The following is a 16,310-nucleotide window of genomic DNA, read 5'->3' as shown; positions in this document are numbered from 1 at the left end:
GACACCTCACTACAAACAACGGCTTCATTTAAAACTGTATTTATTTATTTATTTTAAGAACAGGGAAATGAGGGGACAGGACAGAAGCATGTACAAATACTGTGATAATACAAGACACAATATTGTCGTTAAATTCTGTATTCATACCAAAAGTAAAAAGCAACTTAAATCTAAGATATACACGTACTAGGTGTAATATAGGACTACATGCAGAGATTAATTTAAAGGTTTTTAGGTCTTGTATATATAAAAAAAAAAAAAAAAAAATACTATAGAGAGTCAGAAGGATTTAACAGTGAAAAGAGCATTTAAGACCGATGACACAAAGATGCAACCCTTTACGATGAGTGATCGGTGAGAAATGTTGAAACGGGATTAAAACCTCTGTGAGAAAGAGAGACAGTTTCCTTTGGTGGCCTGCTGACAAATGTCACATCAAGATATCCAGGAAACTGCATGTAGTGTCATCAAAATGTGCAGAAATATGCACAAGTGCATGTCCCCTTTACACGGGAAGGTGACGACGATGAGAAAACGCAGTAAGACATTGTGACCATCGTAAGTCGTTAGGTTTTGGTTGCTGTGTAAGCTGGGATACTCCCCCTCTCTTTTCCAAAGGCACTAAAACAAAGACTTGGCTCTGATAACAGTGAGACCCAGACAGCACACCTCTGCTCACATTCACCCCGAACCTCATGTGAGCGTCCAAGTGCAGAAGGGTCAAAGATGTAAACAGGTTAGACAGGAGTTGGTGTTTGGCAGCATGGAGTGATGGACCAAAAAGAAGAAACTGCACAGTGTATTCAACATTCAGCATCTGAAATCAGACGCACTGAAGAGAAAGGTTTGCTAACAAAGGTTCTCCAAAATAATCCAAACGGACAACCGCTTACATGCACATTTCCCTCAATGGTTCCCTTTTACTTCCACATTGTTCCCTCAGACTGTACAGGGTGTATTGGATTAGACTCCACCCACAGGTGTGCACCGAGGCCAAATCCAGAACAAGAAGCCAGCCTTGTCTACACAGTCTGCCTCCATCAGCCCTAAACACACTAACCAATCACGTGAATCAGAGCCCGTGAGCCATCAGAAAGACGGGGCACGAGGACGTTTCTGAGCTAAGACGACGTTGGCATGACAGAGAGATGGACGCTGCCAGCAGCGTTGTCTCTGCGTGTAGCCGACAGGTGTCTAAAGTGGGCCGAAAGGCTGAAAAAAGGTTAACATACTTAACAAACAGGCCAGAAATGTTATAAAGTATGGCTGTTGTACAGAATCATTAAACAAACAGGCACGCCGAGCGATATGTTTCTATTGCATTTTATAAAGTCTCCTGCATCATCTCCTCAGCAGAACACACCGCTCTGCTCTTCCACACATCGGACACGCGCAACCTTCGGGTCTGTGTGACGCCGGAGATGTCCGTCACACACATCAATCTCATTTGAGGACAAAGGTGCAGTTGCAACATCCTCTCACACGTTACAAGCTGAACTTTACTAAGATACCAAAGTCAGCTGAGCGGACACCGATCAAAGACTAGAACGGAGTAAGCGTGAGTGCTGCTGCACAGCCTGACAGGGATAAAACAAACAGGTCGTTACGCAACAGGGGAAACCTGAAAATGTTCAAAATCTGAGAAGAATTTGGCTCAAGTTTATCATTAAAATATCAAAGCAGTATTTTTTTTTTTTTTTTTTTTTTTTTAATACAGCTAGTTGTGTGTGGTTCCATCTCAGTTTACTAATTCTCAGTCATGCCAGCAGGTGGCATCACCAGGCACAAACCAGTCCACAGCTGAAGTGAAAACCAGCAGTTTTCACTTTGAAATGAGGAAAATGTTCAGCCAAGTTACGCATGACCCCCACCCCTCTTAATCTGGTGACCAACCTGAGTTTTAAACAGACTGCAAATACAAGAAAACGATATGAAAGAGTCACCCCGACCACTCCAATTACCCACATTAATTTTTTCTACATTATTAATTTGTTGTTAGAAATCCTTACAAATTGTTTCATCAGTTAGTCCTCAATACGCTTCTTGCTGTTGGACAACAGATCTCCATGTGAAACGCTGATATTCTGGTCGGGTAGTTCTTCGGGACTCCAGGTGACCAAAAAGTGCTCTGTGATGATGACGTTGGAGCCGAAGGTGAAAAATGAAACCTCTGCGGACCATCCCTCCACTTCGCTTCGCTCTCTTCTCATTCTACCTTCTCTCCCCTCCTCTTTTACATCAGTCTCCTCCTAGCTCCTTCTCTTTGCATTAGTGTGTCAACGGCACGAGGACCTCGACGTAGTTGAGAGGGAAGAATCCCGACTGCCCGTTCAGCGTGCCCTCGTACCAGTTCTCGTCGATCTGATTGGTCAGGGTGATGACGTCGCCCTCGCGGAAGCCCAGCTCTCCGTCGTTCTCGGGCTCAAAGTCATACAGCGCCTTGCAGCTCGGCTGTTCCGGGGCTGAAAACGACCAGTAAACAGAGCAGACATGAGGAAGACGGCAGGATATTTGAAAAGGTTAAAGGTCACAGACTGTCAGTTCCAGGAAAAGCAAGTCACATCAAACATCAGTATAACATTAGTAAACAGTGCTCACGAGACGTTCTGAACAGACTAAAGCATAAAGAACTTCCTCTGACAACAGCTTTCCAAGACCAGATCCTCCCTCTCGCTCTCTGTGACCTCACTGAGATCAGCAGCAGCGAGGAGGCTCCATGCACAGACAAACTGGGCTTTTTCTCTGCCACACAATTTTCTCATTGTATCTGGCTCAACCCGCAGACTGCTGGGAAGGCTAGAGATGGGAAAAGATTTGGTCAGCCATTCTCTGGTCTTCATCTGTTTACAAGAGCAGCAACGCAACACAAACTATAAATGGAAAAGGACCAACTGCTTCTTATATTTACAACCCAAAACACAGGTGCTGATATCTAGAGAATCAGATCAGATGAACTCTCCTTCACCGTCACACTTTTTTCTTTTTGTGATTCAAGCATGAAATTCTTTCACAACTATCTGAGCTCCTGTAATGTTAACTGGTTAAGTTACATGGGGACAGACATTATTATTTATTAAAAAGGTCACACATAAACAGTCAAAGCCCCACCCACAGGCCTTTTCAGGGCCACAACAAACCCTGTCAGTTATTTGTGTTTTATGCTTCCACGACATGCAAATTAAAACATGGAAACAGGACGCTTCGCTGTGCACAAATTAAATATCACATACAACGAACGAGGGCCAACATAACTATAGTTTTACAAACCAGTTATGATGTAGTTTTTCCATGCAGGGACCAAAGTGCCTGTATCTGGGTTACATGTACTCGTGCTTCTGTGTTCACCTCTAAAACCTAACTGAAAGGTCATTACAATACAGATACAGCAAGAAAAAAAAAAAAAAAAAAGAAAAAAAACATTTGCAGATTCAGGAAGTCAGTCATTTTAAACAAAACCACATACTCGCTGCTGTTTTATGCATAAACCACTATCTGTTCAACCAATGAAAAGCAGCTTTTGGTCCACTTCCTACATTTCACCCCAGAAGTGAGCGCAAACGCACACACACCAGTTTAAAACTATTGAGAAACAGCACCACACACATAACCGGTGTCTCACACAATCCTTGTGGCCTGGTCAAGTGAAAAGTCGCCTCTGATGATGTCACAAGGAAGAGGAACAAGGTCGGTTGGAGAAAGGCCGGAAAGATGACACACACACACACACACACACACACACACACACACACACACACACACACACACACACACACACACACGCACACGCACGCACGCACGCACGCACGCACACACCCCATGCTGTCATGATCACCAACTCAGTGCCATCATTTTTAAAAAACCTCACTCACACAGCAGACAAACGGAGATGCTCACTGGACTCAGTGGCGCTTGTTTGTTGAGCAATCCTGTTGGCAATGCCAAGAACTTTCAGTTGACTTTGTGTCAGATTTGTAAGGACTGAAGTTTATTCGGGCACACTGCTTCGGTTTAGCCCATCTGCTGTGTCGGCACAAACAGATGGAGGGTTAGCTGTTAAAATTCTGCCGGGGCGGCTCATTTTTGGTGCTTTAATGCAGCTTTGTAGCTGGAAGCATGAACACAAAACAATAGACAGTACTGCTTTTTCTTTTGCCAAGATGCCATCTTTTGTTACTCTGTTCACTGTAACATGGCAACTTGTTCACACTGAACCTTTTTTTAAGTCCTCTTAAAAGGTTTCTTACCCGAGATGCGTGACGGGGGAGGAGCCATGGGGGTCGAGTAGCCTCCATTTGAATGGTTGTTGTCTCCAAAGTCAAACACGGGTTTGGGTTTGGGTGTGTATTCACGTCTTGTTCGAGACTGAGCTTCATTCATCCTGTTCAAAAACATGAACAAATGCATCTTCCACAGCACGTTGAAAGACATACGCAGAAACCTGCACAGCTGCGCTAAATCATCGGGTTTCATTACTGCACCTGTCTCCGAGTTTGCCTGAAAGCTCCTCCAACACCTGCACGGCCTGTCTGTGGTACTGCAGCTGGGACTCCACCAGAGACGACAGCTGGCTCACCTGCTCGATCTACACACACGGAGTTCATCTTTGAGTTTCACCTCTTTTGTTTATTATGAACTGATTTTTACTGTGAAACAATTCAACTTTCCACCAACTGCTAGTTTCCAACGTCCAAAATTACAGACGCACGCCACAGATCGGAGGACACCAGAGAAATAACAAGGAAATATGAAACTGGCAGACTTCATCCCAAGTAGCCTACTCATCCCCGTCGACCAGCCTTCATTACTAAAATGAATCCTTATCTTGCAGTGATCCACTATTAGTTTGATTATTATGAATAAGAAGTACTGAACCATAAAGGGATCAAAGGTCGTGACTGTTAAACTGCAGGCGTTAGCAGGCTGTCTTCAGTGTTGCGCTGAATGGCTGTGCTTTATCAGTTTTTACAGGTCCAGCTACTGGAACGCGTGTTTGTTCTGTGGGTGGGTTGTATTTGACCAGGCCACGGAGCACTACAGTTTTGTATAATACAGTAATATCAGCATCAGATCTAAAGAACCACCAGGCTGAAAATGTCCACAGTTATATTTTTGAAACATGTCTCTATTAGAGACAGAAAAAAGTGGATTCAGGAACAGGATTAAGGATCAGGCTTAAGCTCACGTGCCAAACACGTTTAATAAATCCTTACGTCGGTCTCCAGCAGGTTGTACATGCTCATCTCAGCCACTTCCTTTGACTCGTGAAACTTCTCCAGAGCCTGTCGAACCTCTTCGTCCGGGATCTTTCCCTGACGCTTTTTCTTGTAGTCGTAGTCCAGGCGACGCCCTTCCAGTTTCTTCAGATAGTGCTGCAGAAAATGTACTGTTTAGTTATGAAACTGGCCCCACTGACTTTTGTCATTTAAAATGCTAACGTTAGCAGTCAGGAGTTTCAGATGGACGCTTTAGGTATTTCATTGAATATTTTACAGAAACAGCAATCGTGCTGCTTCTTCAAACTTGAAGAAGATATTTAATAAAAGACATTTTCAGTGTATGATACCTGGATTTCTCTCAGGTCCTTGTCACAAAGCCCTTGCAGTGGATCAATAAAGTTCTGTTTGACATCAATGTCTAGAGAGTCTTTGACTTCGGCCAGCCTCTTCATGGCCTCTCCTACATCGACCAGAGCGCCACCTTAACCACACACAGAGACATTGAAAGCGGAGATGTGATTTTAGAGCCGAACTGCAGAGACATGCTGCATCCAAGCACACAAATCAAAGTGTTTCAGCACACTTTGGGTAAGCTTTGGGTCTGCTTAAATTTATCACACCCAAAAGCACCACAACCACGCACATCAAAACCACTAATGACTCACAGAAGTGCTATTCTGACATGAAAATATGACACTAAACCAGAATACAGACACACATCTTACCAAAGTTAGTGTCCTCTCCAAGCTCCCGCCCGTACTTGGCCATGCACTCTCCCAGCAGCCCTTCAGCCTGAGGATAGCCCGGGTTGTTCACCTGACCGCGAATCTTGGACATGGTGTTCAGCATGGACAGTTTGGCTCGCGATGCTGTGAAAATAAAGGAAATGGAGGTGAAACTAACCGGAGTTTAAATAATCTAAGCAGCTGCAAGGAAACCGGTCTTCTCCTCACCTGGGTTAGGCTGAAGGTACTCTGATGTTTTGGAGATCACCTCTACCACTGCTTTACTGGTCACGTCCACTTTCTGCAGAAACACACACTCTCGTCATACATTTGCATCAGAGCCCCAGGTCAGAGAACTTAAACAGCACAGAGAGAAGGTGTGCTAATTTGTTCGTGTTTTCAAACAGACTTTTGTCACAGTAACAAGATAACTATTATAAGTTTGCATAAATCCAATATACAGCCAATGAATCCCGACTGGAAAGCCTGGATAAGACACCAAGCTGCCCAGGGCAGATCCAAACCGCTCAGCCGTGTGTAGTCCATCCAGCACGCATCTATCAGTTCACTGTGACACCTAACGTAGCACGCAGGAAGCTAACAGTAAAGCCAAACGACTTTGGAAGTACAGTAACGTGGAAATGTATTTGGCCCTTCCTTTATTACCTTGGTTTTTCCACGTTTGTCACACTTACATGTTTCAGATCAAACAAATTTTGATATTAGACAAAGATAACTCAAGCAAATATAAAATGCAGTTTTTAAAGGATAATTTCATTTATTAAGAGAAAAAGATTATGTAAACCTACCTGTCCTGTGTGCAAAAGTAACAGCCCCTAAACCTGATAACTGGCTGTTCCACCACCAGGCATTTGTGATACCTTCAGTGAGTCTTTCACGTCACTGTGGAGGAACTTTAGCCCACTCTTCTTTGCAGAAATGCTTTAATTCAGACACATTGGAGGGTTTTCCAGCATGAACACCTGTTTAAGGTCACGCTGAAGCAGTACAGTCTGATTTAAGTCCAGACTTTGACTCGGACACTCCAAAACATTTATTTAGCCTTTCTAAATAAATCTTCTGTGACCTCCTGGGTGAATTTTGGTAGGCCGGTCACTCCTGTGAAGGTTCAGCACCTTTCCCAGTTTCTCCATGTGTGAATAATGGATCTCTCTGGTTCACTGGAGTCTCAGAGCCTCAGAAATGTCTCTAAACTTTTTCAGACTGATGGATGTCAGTGACTTTGTTTCTCGGCTGTTTCTTTAGATCCTTTAGCCTGACTTCACTTTGTCAGACAGCTTCTATTTAAGTGATTCAACAGGTCCGACAGTGATCAGGCCTGGGTGTGGCGGTGAAATTAAATTTAGCATTGAGAAATGTGGTTAACAAAGTTAATTTATGATTTTTATTCCCACGTGTTCTGGATGTTTTTTTCCCCCTTAACCATTTAAAAACATTACTAGCCCTGCAACAGGCCCATTTTATAAGCCCTCTTTAGATAACCTTAAATAATGTAACTCAGTTACAGTTTGTGCTCCAGACAAAATTCAAACAGTTTCAGAAAAAATTGAAATTTTTTCTGAATTTTACAGCCAAAATTACTGAATAAGTCCAGGCGGCCTGTATGAGAAAGGGAAATAATCATCTAAAAACTGCATTTTGTATTTACTCGAGTTATTTTTGTCCAATATTAAAATTTGTTTGATGATCTGAAATATGTCAGTGGGATAAATATGCAAAAAAGAGAAAGAAAGAAATTCACTCCAGCTACAGCAACAACCTTCACTGTGTGTTCATGTCACGCTAGTTTAAAACACTCACAGGAAAACTGTGTTTAAAGGTCATGCATAAAAGAATGACTCCCAGGCTCTTCCACACAGTTAGACTTTATTAATTTAGCACTGGTATGAGATGGGTTTGTCAGATACTGCAAGTAAAGGTATCTCAGAACTGGAAAAAGTTTGATCGGTATATTATATTGTACTGAGATGCATCTACACATGCTGCTCTATGCACTTTCCACTGGATTTATTCATGATGAAAGTTTTGCCCTGAAACATTTCAGATACAGGTTAAAAAACATTCCCAAAGAGACGTCTTTCACTTGTTTTGTCTGCACAACAGCTCAAAACCCAAGGACATCAGAAAACCTGGGAAGCTTCCACCAGTGACATTTCTTTGCCATTTGTGCCTAAAGTGGGTCCAAATGGCATTTTTCAGCGCCGGTTCTCAATCAGGATCGTTTTATAAGGATTTACTTTTACTTTTTCTTTTTTCTGAGATGTGTGCAACATATAGCAGATAAACTGTTGACCCTGTATGATAGGATCACATAACGCTTTCCATGGGATGTAAATTCAAGTCAAACAAAAATAACACAATAATGCTGCCTGTGTACTCGGTGAAACCACACAGGCCTTCAGCTTCAGCATGTTTCTCTGTTAGACTACACAAGGATGGCTCTCTTACCCGTTCCAAGTCTCTGAAGTCATCATCTAGTTTGGTTCCTTCTGCACCTCCAACTTTCTCACTCACCATCTAGAGGGAGGAAGGGAGGGAGGGAGGGAGAGGATTGAGAAAACAAGAGCACAAATTCATTAATGTTGCTCATAAGGTTTTGATTTGAGCAGATAAACAAGCTGAAGCACATCTTTAATTTATCACTGCTTGCTCTGTGATCATACACCCAAGAAGACGGGTCGGTGCCCGCTAGCATGGCGTGCTATATGCCCGGTCCTAACCTTAACCTCGGGTGACTCAGAACAACAGAGAAGCTTGCAGTAATACCACAGAAATCTCACAAATGCATGAAAAATGCAATGTTATGCTATTTCAAAGTCGATCTTGTTGATGTTGATAGCATGCAACTATCTTAGAGAGCTCACTTAGATTTTTGTCTGTGGCCTCTGATCATGCTAAGAAATGAAGGAACAACGTTACTGTGCAAGTACTGCTGTACATTCTGTTTTCTAATAATCTACATTTCTGAGGAGGCTGAATTCAATGAAAGTGCTAATTCTGTCTCTTTAATGAGTCTGCGCTGGAGCGACTTCAAGATAATAACCCACAGGCTACATGATACCATATTGAAGCTTTTCAAAGCAGAACAGGGAGCAAAACGAGGCCTAATATCACCCGGAAGCCCTGTTGTGCAAAGACGAAAGCCAGCCACAATGACTAATTTGTGCTCTGTTTGTGGTTCTGCTATGATTCCAGTCAACAGCAATAAAACTGTGAGAGCAATAAAACCTGGATGTGAAGAATCTGCTTTGCTCTTGTTTGCTGAAGTTCTGAGGAAAGCTGCAACAAGCTCTCTGTTAATTGTTAATTATTTCACCATGCAGTAATAACAGAGGGAGACATTTATACCGTCTGCACAGTTAATGAAACACAGGAAACGTCACAAGCAACAAATACGTGATTTTAGCTACACATGTATGACCTGGATCTCATTTTCAGCCACCCCCCAACTCAGAGCACCCTTTTAGGGAGTGGCTTAAGTACAAAAGGTCAGCAGCATAATTAAGGTAATGAGTTAATGAGTCATGAGGCCTTCATAGCCGGCGTCCGCGCAGTCTGCTGACATTTCAGAAATATCTTTTAAACCTTTTTGATAAGGTACAGTAGATGATAACGCTAAAGACCCATATGCACACAGTGGATCCAGTCTATGCTATGTATCCATGTATATTATTAAAACAGCCCTCACTCCATTAAAGGCTGATCAGTCAACCTTTTCCCACGGTGATCTACTCAGAGACATACAGTGTCCCTGACCTTAAGCCTCTTTGGCACATGAACTCTGGTCGGGACACTGTCCACAGTGACCCTCCCACATGTAGCACCCAGCGGGAGACAGTCTGCCTCAGCTGGAAACACTCTGGCTGGTTTTAGCGGGGATAGATGAAAAACACTGCACACAGCAACCTGCTCTTCCCTAAGCTGGTCATGAAACCATCAGCAGCTGTTTGAAGTCATTTCCTACATGACTCAAAACTGCTGTTTGTGATCTTTATGTGATAACTGGAATCACAGAAACTTCCTCGTGTCCGTGACAAACTTTGCCTTTCATCTGTTTCACTGAGGTTATCAGGTTTCAACACACACAGAATAACCACTGCAACACGTCCGCATCTCAGCTGTAGCTCTAACAGCAGTCTGGTATCCTCAGGCTTTACTTCTGTATGCAGAGATCACATGACCAAGAACTCTGAGGTCACAAGTATAGATACAGCCTCAACTCAGGACCTAGACAGCACTGCACGGCCCTCCTTTATCCTGGGTACTTCTATCTGCTTTACACACTTTAGTAAAGAATTAAATTCATAATGGGGAACTCGGCTATTTTTATTACGTCGCCAAATCTTATTCCTTTGCAGCTCTGTTGGCAACATTGATTGGCCACTAAACAACACCTCAGCTCTTCTCCTGATCCAAGCGTCGTCTTTACTGTGAGTGTAACATCATTATTTACATGCACACAAACATAAAGAGAAGAAGCTAAACAGCATCCACAGAAAAACCCTATCACAGCTAGGTTTTGGTATAAACAGCTCACAGTGCTACACAGAGGGATCAGCCTGTGCAACGTATCATGTTCTTCACAATGACTCGGTGTTAGTTATATACCTGCACATTATCACAAGGTTCAAGCTCTTGTTTGGCTTAAGATTACATCAAGATGGCAAATCCCAAAAGTCTGGTTTGCAGTTAAAGAGACAGTTGGTGGAAAAAAGTTATGATTCTCAGGTAGTTGAAACTCAGACACAACGAACTGTTATGGAGTTAAAAGTCAGAAGTCGGATGATGTCTTACGTCATTTTTACTCTAAGTAAAAAGCTTCTAAGGTTTGTGCTTTTAATTATTTTTACATCCTTCTCTATTTAAAATTTAAACTCCAGCTCCCTCCAGGTTATACCTGGTTAATAATTTCACACCTAATGCATACAACAGGCTCTGCTGGTGGGTAACACGGATATAATACTCATGGTAACAGGCTTGATCAGGAGCCTTTACGTCCTCCAACAGAAGCTAGCTGGCAGATGCACGGCACTCTTCCTTCCTTAAATTAGCTTCCAGTGAATTTCAGATTTTAAACCTTTATTACAATCAGCTGCATATTGGCTAACTGCAAGCAGAAAGAATCCAGGTTCAAGTTCATACGGAGACAAATCTCTCGAGGCCAGCATCACAAAGGGCATCCGGCGTAAAACTGCCAAATCAAATACAAACAGATCTACTTGCTGTGAAAGAGGGAGCCGCTTTCTTATGTATCAGCTGTATATGAAGCTCTGCATGGCCAGGTTACCGATCTTACTGAGGCCTATTTAAGCAGTGACCGCCTTCAATCATCCAACAAACGTCTTCTGACTCAGAAGTCGCTTATGTGAGACAGTAGCAGCCAGACTCTGCAGCAGCTGCCCTGAAGCCATCAGGCAGTCTGAACCAGCTTTATGTGGCTGCTGAGCACATGATCGTTTGAGGCTATCTTCCTGAAGTTTCACGTACTCATGGATCTTTGTCTTATCCTGGATAATCATTCTGACACTCTGTCCTCGGCCTCCTGCCTTTTGCTTAGCGTACAGTCTCAGGGTGAAACCCTGCATGCATGATAATACGCTTGCTGTCAGTGGCTTCTCTCCTCCTTTGGCCCTGGTCAGGATTCAAACCCCCCGATCTATTGTTCCAAAGACTGTACTGCCGACTAAAGCAGCAAATTAATCCAATGATTAATCAGAGTACTTTATCACACTGGTGTCAAACTTGTACAAAAATCAGAAGCTGCTAAAAGTAGTCTTACTCAGCGATTCCCAACTTAATGCTCAACTCTTATCGATCAAAAATATGATCTCATAATATCATCATCACGAGTCACGTTTATCCAAATCACATTTATGTAATTTTGTACAAAACAAGTCAAATGTGGGAAAAATCCCACCCAATCGTCCAAGAACACTCCGATTTCTTTTTATTTGTAAGCATTAAAGTACGACTATACTTTAAATTAATTTTGGCACAGAATGAAATGATGGCTAAGAGATGAGCCTGCTATCAAAGTGAAGGTATAAGGGAGGCCTTGTCATATACTATGACTTGTCCCGAGTAGCCACCAGCTATCCCACATTTTCAAGTTTTCTCCAGCAAATACAAAGGATACGAATGTTTGTTTCTGTTACTTCACGTCACAGACATTCGCTATTAAAACGATGGTTTATCTAATGATAATAATTCTTAGATGGACTAGCTGTAGAAGGGAGTCTTTTCTGTGCCTTTCAGCAGTAAGAACATCATGCACACACAGGCAAAAATAAAGGACGCTGTCTATTTATTTAAACACCAATGCCAGCATCCTTTCACCGGCACGCTTTACCAAAAATTGACTCTGAGTGATAAAAAGCAGCTCTGGGATTATACGGCAGATGAAATATCGCTCCTATAAATGCTTTTAATCTCAGATGTAGTCTGCATCAAAATGTAATCTCCTTTCACCAGTAATCTAATCCTTTTCTGAATGCAGCGTCTTAATACCCAGTATCATGAGCTAAAAAGAATAACGTTGGCTGATGTTTCTAATCCTGCGCTGTGGTCCAACAAAATGTTTTTATAGAAACATTTTTAAGATGACAGATAATAATAAGCACTGCATATCAAGACTTTCTCCTATGACTACTCACTCATCAACACCTCCTAACTGCACACTAGAATCAGCCAAGTTTTTGTTTTATTAAACCAACAAAATAAACGGTGCAAAAGGTGTCTGATATTTGCCTCTTGTCAACCATTAAATCACGTGAAGGCTGATGTATTCAGAGTTACTCTCACATGAAAGTACTTTGCTTTCTAAGTATCTAAGTATTCATTCAGTACTAAAAACTCGTCCCACCCAGAATTTGTACGAGAACATCCCAGGCTTGAAGATTTTATCTCGTAAAACAAGTACAAGTGAAAGAGAGACGTTAAAAGAGAAAAACAAGCAGATGAGAGGAGCGAGGCACAGATATCATTTCCACAGCCAACTTCCTGCATGCCTCCAGTGTAGAAAATCTGAGCTATGTGACTGTTATTGACTCTCATGGAGTTTTGGCAACAGGAGCAGCTGCAATGCAGTCAAATAAAGGGAAAGCGCACTCTTTCCACCTCATTTCTGGGGTCACTTGCTAACGCACCAATCCACTTAATCTCTTCTCCTGATGATTTTCAGTAGAGTAAGAGCTGCTAACCTCGACACGAAGCTTCTAAATCATCTTATTTTCCCCGTTAAACGCAAACCAACAGGGATCTGAGTCTGTTCCTGACAGGAAGCTGGGGCAGAACCCAAATGTCTTTCCTGCTTAGATCAGCAGGGTAGGAAGAAAAGCGCCTCCAAAAAACCCTCTCAAACCGTCCCCTCCCATCACTGAGAGCTGGCCTAAATTAAAAACATTCACACCGAGGCTCAGACGCCAGAATCATGACTTTTACATTTCTAGTGCGAGTAGGGGCATTTTTATCACAGTGTGTAGTGGTGTGTTTTTTACTCCTCTCAGCTGCCCTAAATACCGATCCGAGCCCAGCCTAAAAATCACCGCTGGAAAAGAGACAGCTGTGCTGAAAGCAGACATTCTGCAGGTTACACCGATGGAGATGAAGTGGTTTCAGTGCATTCTGCAAACTCGGACTGAGTTCCAACACTTTTGTTTTAAGTGAGAGCTCTGACTCACCCGGAGAGTCCCTGCGGCACAACTAATGTTTACCACAGGATACCGAGTCAGAAGCTACAGAGGACAGACTCCCTGAGAGTCTCTGATACCTGCGGACCATGCAAGCGGTCTTACAGTTAACCTCACATCGGCCAAAGTTAGTTAGTTAGGATGGTTTAATAAAAGTAGACAGACACAAGCTAAGTGTTAAACCCACAGAAACAGTTCACGCTGACACGGACAGTCTGCTGCTGTCACCACAAACTAACACAACAAACTCTTACAAACATTAGCCCACCGCAAACCGTTAGCACATGCTAACGAGGCTAGCCGCTAACGGCAAGAAAAGTTTCGCAAACCTGGCTGGCTTTGTAAAACTGCTTCTTCAAGCCCGCTACAGACATCTTGAAGCCCGTCTTGTCTTCAGCTTCCAACCGAGGTGAAAAAGGTTGCGGTATACGTGAAGTTGGCGATATAGTTTTTCAGAAAATGGGCCAATGCGAAGAGCGTGTCGGGAAAATCATAGGACCGCACAGCCGTCACTCCAAGTCGGGACACGCCAACTGACCACGTCCACGTCGAGAGACTCTTCGCGCTGTCACGGCAGATAACGGGGCCCACGGAGCCACAGACAGCGGGATCAGCACTCTCCGAGCTGAGAAAACCCACAAACGTTATGACTCAATACTACCAGCCCGCCTTACACAGAACGCCAAAGCCGCACGGCTCTTTTTCAAAGAAATAATCAGTTTCCGAGAGTGCGGATGTTTTGTTGGCGAACACTGCCCCCTGCTGGATGGAGCAGGAAAACGCAGGCTGCTAGTGGTCTGGTCGGGTGTAATTTGATCACATACACACAATTTTAAGTAAATTCTATATATTTATGTCTAAAAACTACAATTTCCTCGAGGTAGAACCTGAGATTAGGAAATAAACCAGGAGTTTCAAAATGTACTAAAGACGCTCTGAAGAATTTTACATTCAGTGGGATATAAAATATTTATAAAACCTAATGAGGAAAAAATAATGTGTCTGATAAGCAGTAAGTTTACAAAGTTACTACCAAATCTCAAAAACATTTATTATTATTTATTATTAATATTTATTATTATATTAAATTTAGACAGTGCACTTGTTTATGATTCAAACACAAGTATTTCTGATTTGCTGTACATTTCTATGCTTGTACTGGGATGCATTCTATTCAAGTCAAGTCAGCTTTACTTGTCCAAAGTGCTGAACAGAGGGACAATGTAGTCAAAATAAAAGAAAGAATTAAAATAAATGAGATTAAAAAAAAATTTTTTTTTACAACATCTATACATGCATATATGTGCACATACATATACACACACACAGGACCACACATGGACATGAATACATATATACATATACACATGCATCCATCATCCATCAAAGACAGAATAGACCAGCAGCCGATTTCAAAGTGATCTGAAGCCTGTGAAAATAAGGAGGTTTGATTTAAAGATTTCCAAATAGGAGGCAAGTCTGTTCCAGAGTCTCGGGGGAGCGGCGGCGAAGAAACTGTCACCTTTAGATTTTATTTGGGAGCGTGGGACCAGTAAAATCATCTGACCGGAAGGCCGCAGAGTTTGAGTCGTTAATGCGGGCTAAGAGATCTGAAATGTAACCCGGAGCCAAGCGTTGGAGAGCTTTAAAAACAAATAACAGAACCTTGAAATCGACTCTGTACTTAACTGGCAGCCAATGTAAAGATGCAAGTATCCGAGTAATGCTCTCTCTGGTAACCGTCAGGAGCCTTATAGCTGCATTTCGGACAAGTTGCAGGCGGGACAGGGTTGACTGACAGAGAGTTACAGGAATTAAGACGTGACAAAATCTAAACATGGATAACTGGAAAGTTGGAATTGTCACTGATTTCTCTGCTGCACGTTTGGTGCGTTGGTCGTGCCCTTTGACCTACAGCCTACATTAAACCCTGGGTCATTATGTAAAGCTCTGTATTATATCAGTTCTTTGTTTGTGGTGCACATTTTTCCATCACCTACTCTACAAAATACAGAACAGTGTAAACATCTTCCAGCTCATGAAACACAGCTGAGGAGATGCCTCTTAAACATTATTGCACTTTGCTTTCTATTTTGCTTCTAAGGAGGTTGACTTTCTTTTTTAAAAGTTTTTAAACTGGTCTTCAGCTGTAGTTCTCCAGCCCCCTGCACGGCTTTCAAAGCTTCTCTTTCCACATCAGCTACTTTGAGCCCAGTCCTTGGACCTGAACCTTTGTCAGAAGAATGTTTAGTTTGTTAAGCCACCCAACAACCAACCCAACCAAAAACCTAACAAAGAAGCAATTTTCTTACCAGCAGCTTGTCACCAAAACACAGAATCACAACAAACTTTCTTTTTAATTGCAAAAACACTTTTATTACATTCTTAAATCCACATATAGTATCACCATTGTGCAATAACACTTCACTGTGTTAAACCCTAAAGGGCTTTATATTCATGACATGTCATAAATTATTCCATATTAAAATCTATATTGATTTCATAGTTATAATCTTAAAATAGAGTGAAAATATAAACAGAAGGATCATGACAAAGAGAAAGTTTAGGGCGACATGTTTAAAAACGCTCTTTAAAAAAAATAGAATTACATCTCTCCAAGACAAAAGGACACTAAACCGATGAGAAACAAGCACATAAAA

The 16,310-nt window shown here is 42.3% G+C and overlaps 1 protein-coding gene across 1 annotated transcript; it reads right to left on the bottom strand.

The window, feature by feature from the left end:
• Positions 1–23: 23 nt before the first annotated feature.
• On the bottom strand, positions 24–14,346 carry sh3gl1b (SH3-domain GRB2-like 1b). Its single transcript, XM_040040189.1, has 9 exons — positions 13,980–14,346; positions 8,411–8,479; positions 6,170–6,242; positions 5,942–6,085; positions 5,564–5,697; positions 5,211–5,369; positions 4,479–4,582; positions 4,245–4,378; positions 24–2,462 (listed from the first exon to the last, which is right to left on the bottom strand). The coding sequence occupies exons 1-9, from the start codon at positions 14,022–14,024 to the stop codon at positions 2,269–2,271; spliced, it is 1,056 nt and encodes a 351-aa protein (XP_039896123.1). The 5' UTR covers positions 14,025–14,346; the 3' UTR covers positions 24–2,268.
• Positions 14,347–16,310: the final 1,964 nt, after the last annotated feature.

This window comes from Simochromis diagramma, unplaced genomic scaffold (genome assembly GCF_900408965.1).
Source record: "Simochromis diagramma unplaced genomic scaffold, fSimDia1.1 OVJJ01000026.1, whole genome shotgun sequence".
Lineage (NCBI taxonomy): Eukaryota > Metazoa > Chordata > Actinopteri > Cichliformes > Cichlidae > Simochromis > Simochromis diagramma.
This window is presented reverse-complemented; position numbering and strand designations above follow the sequence as displayed.

Excerpts from the sequence above, each read along its gene's own strand:
- sh3gl1b (XM_040040189.1), bottom strand. The coding sequence starts at position 14,024 with ATGTCTGTAGCGGGCTTGAAGAAGCAGTTTTACAAAGCCAGCCAG. Across the intron at positions 5,698-5,941 it reads TGGAGAGGACACTAACTTTG|GTGGCGCTCTGGTCGATGTA; the intron begins GTAAGATGTGTG and ends TGTGTGGTTAAG. Across the intron at positions 4,583-5,210 it reads ACAACCTGCTGGAGACCGAC|ATCGAGCAGGTGAGCCAGCT; the intron begins GTAAGGATTTAT and ends CCGTGTGTGTAG.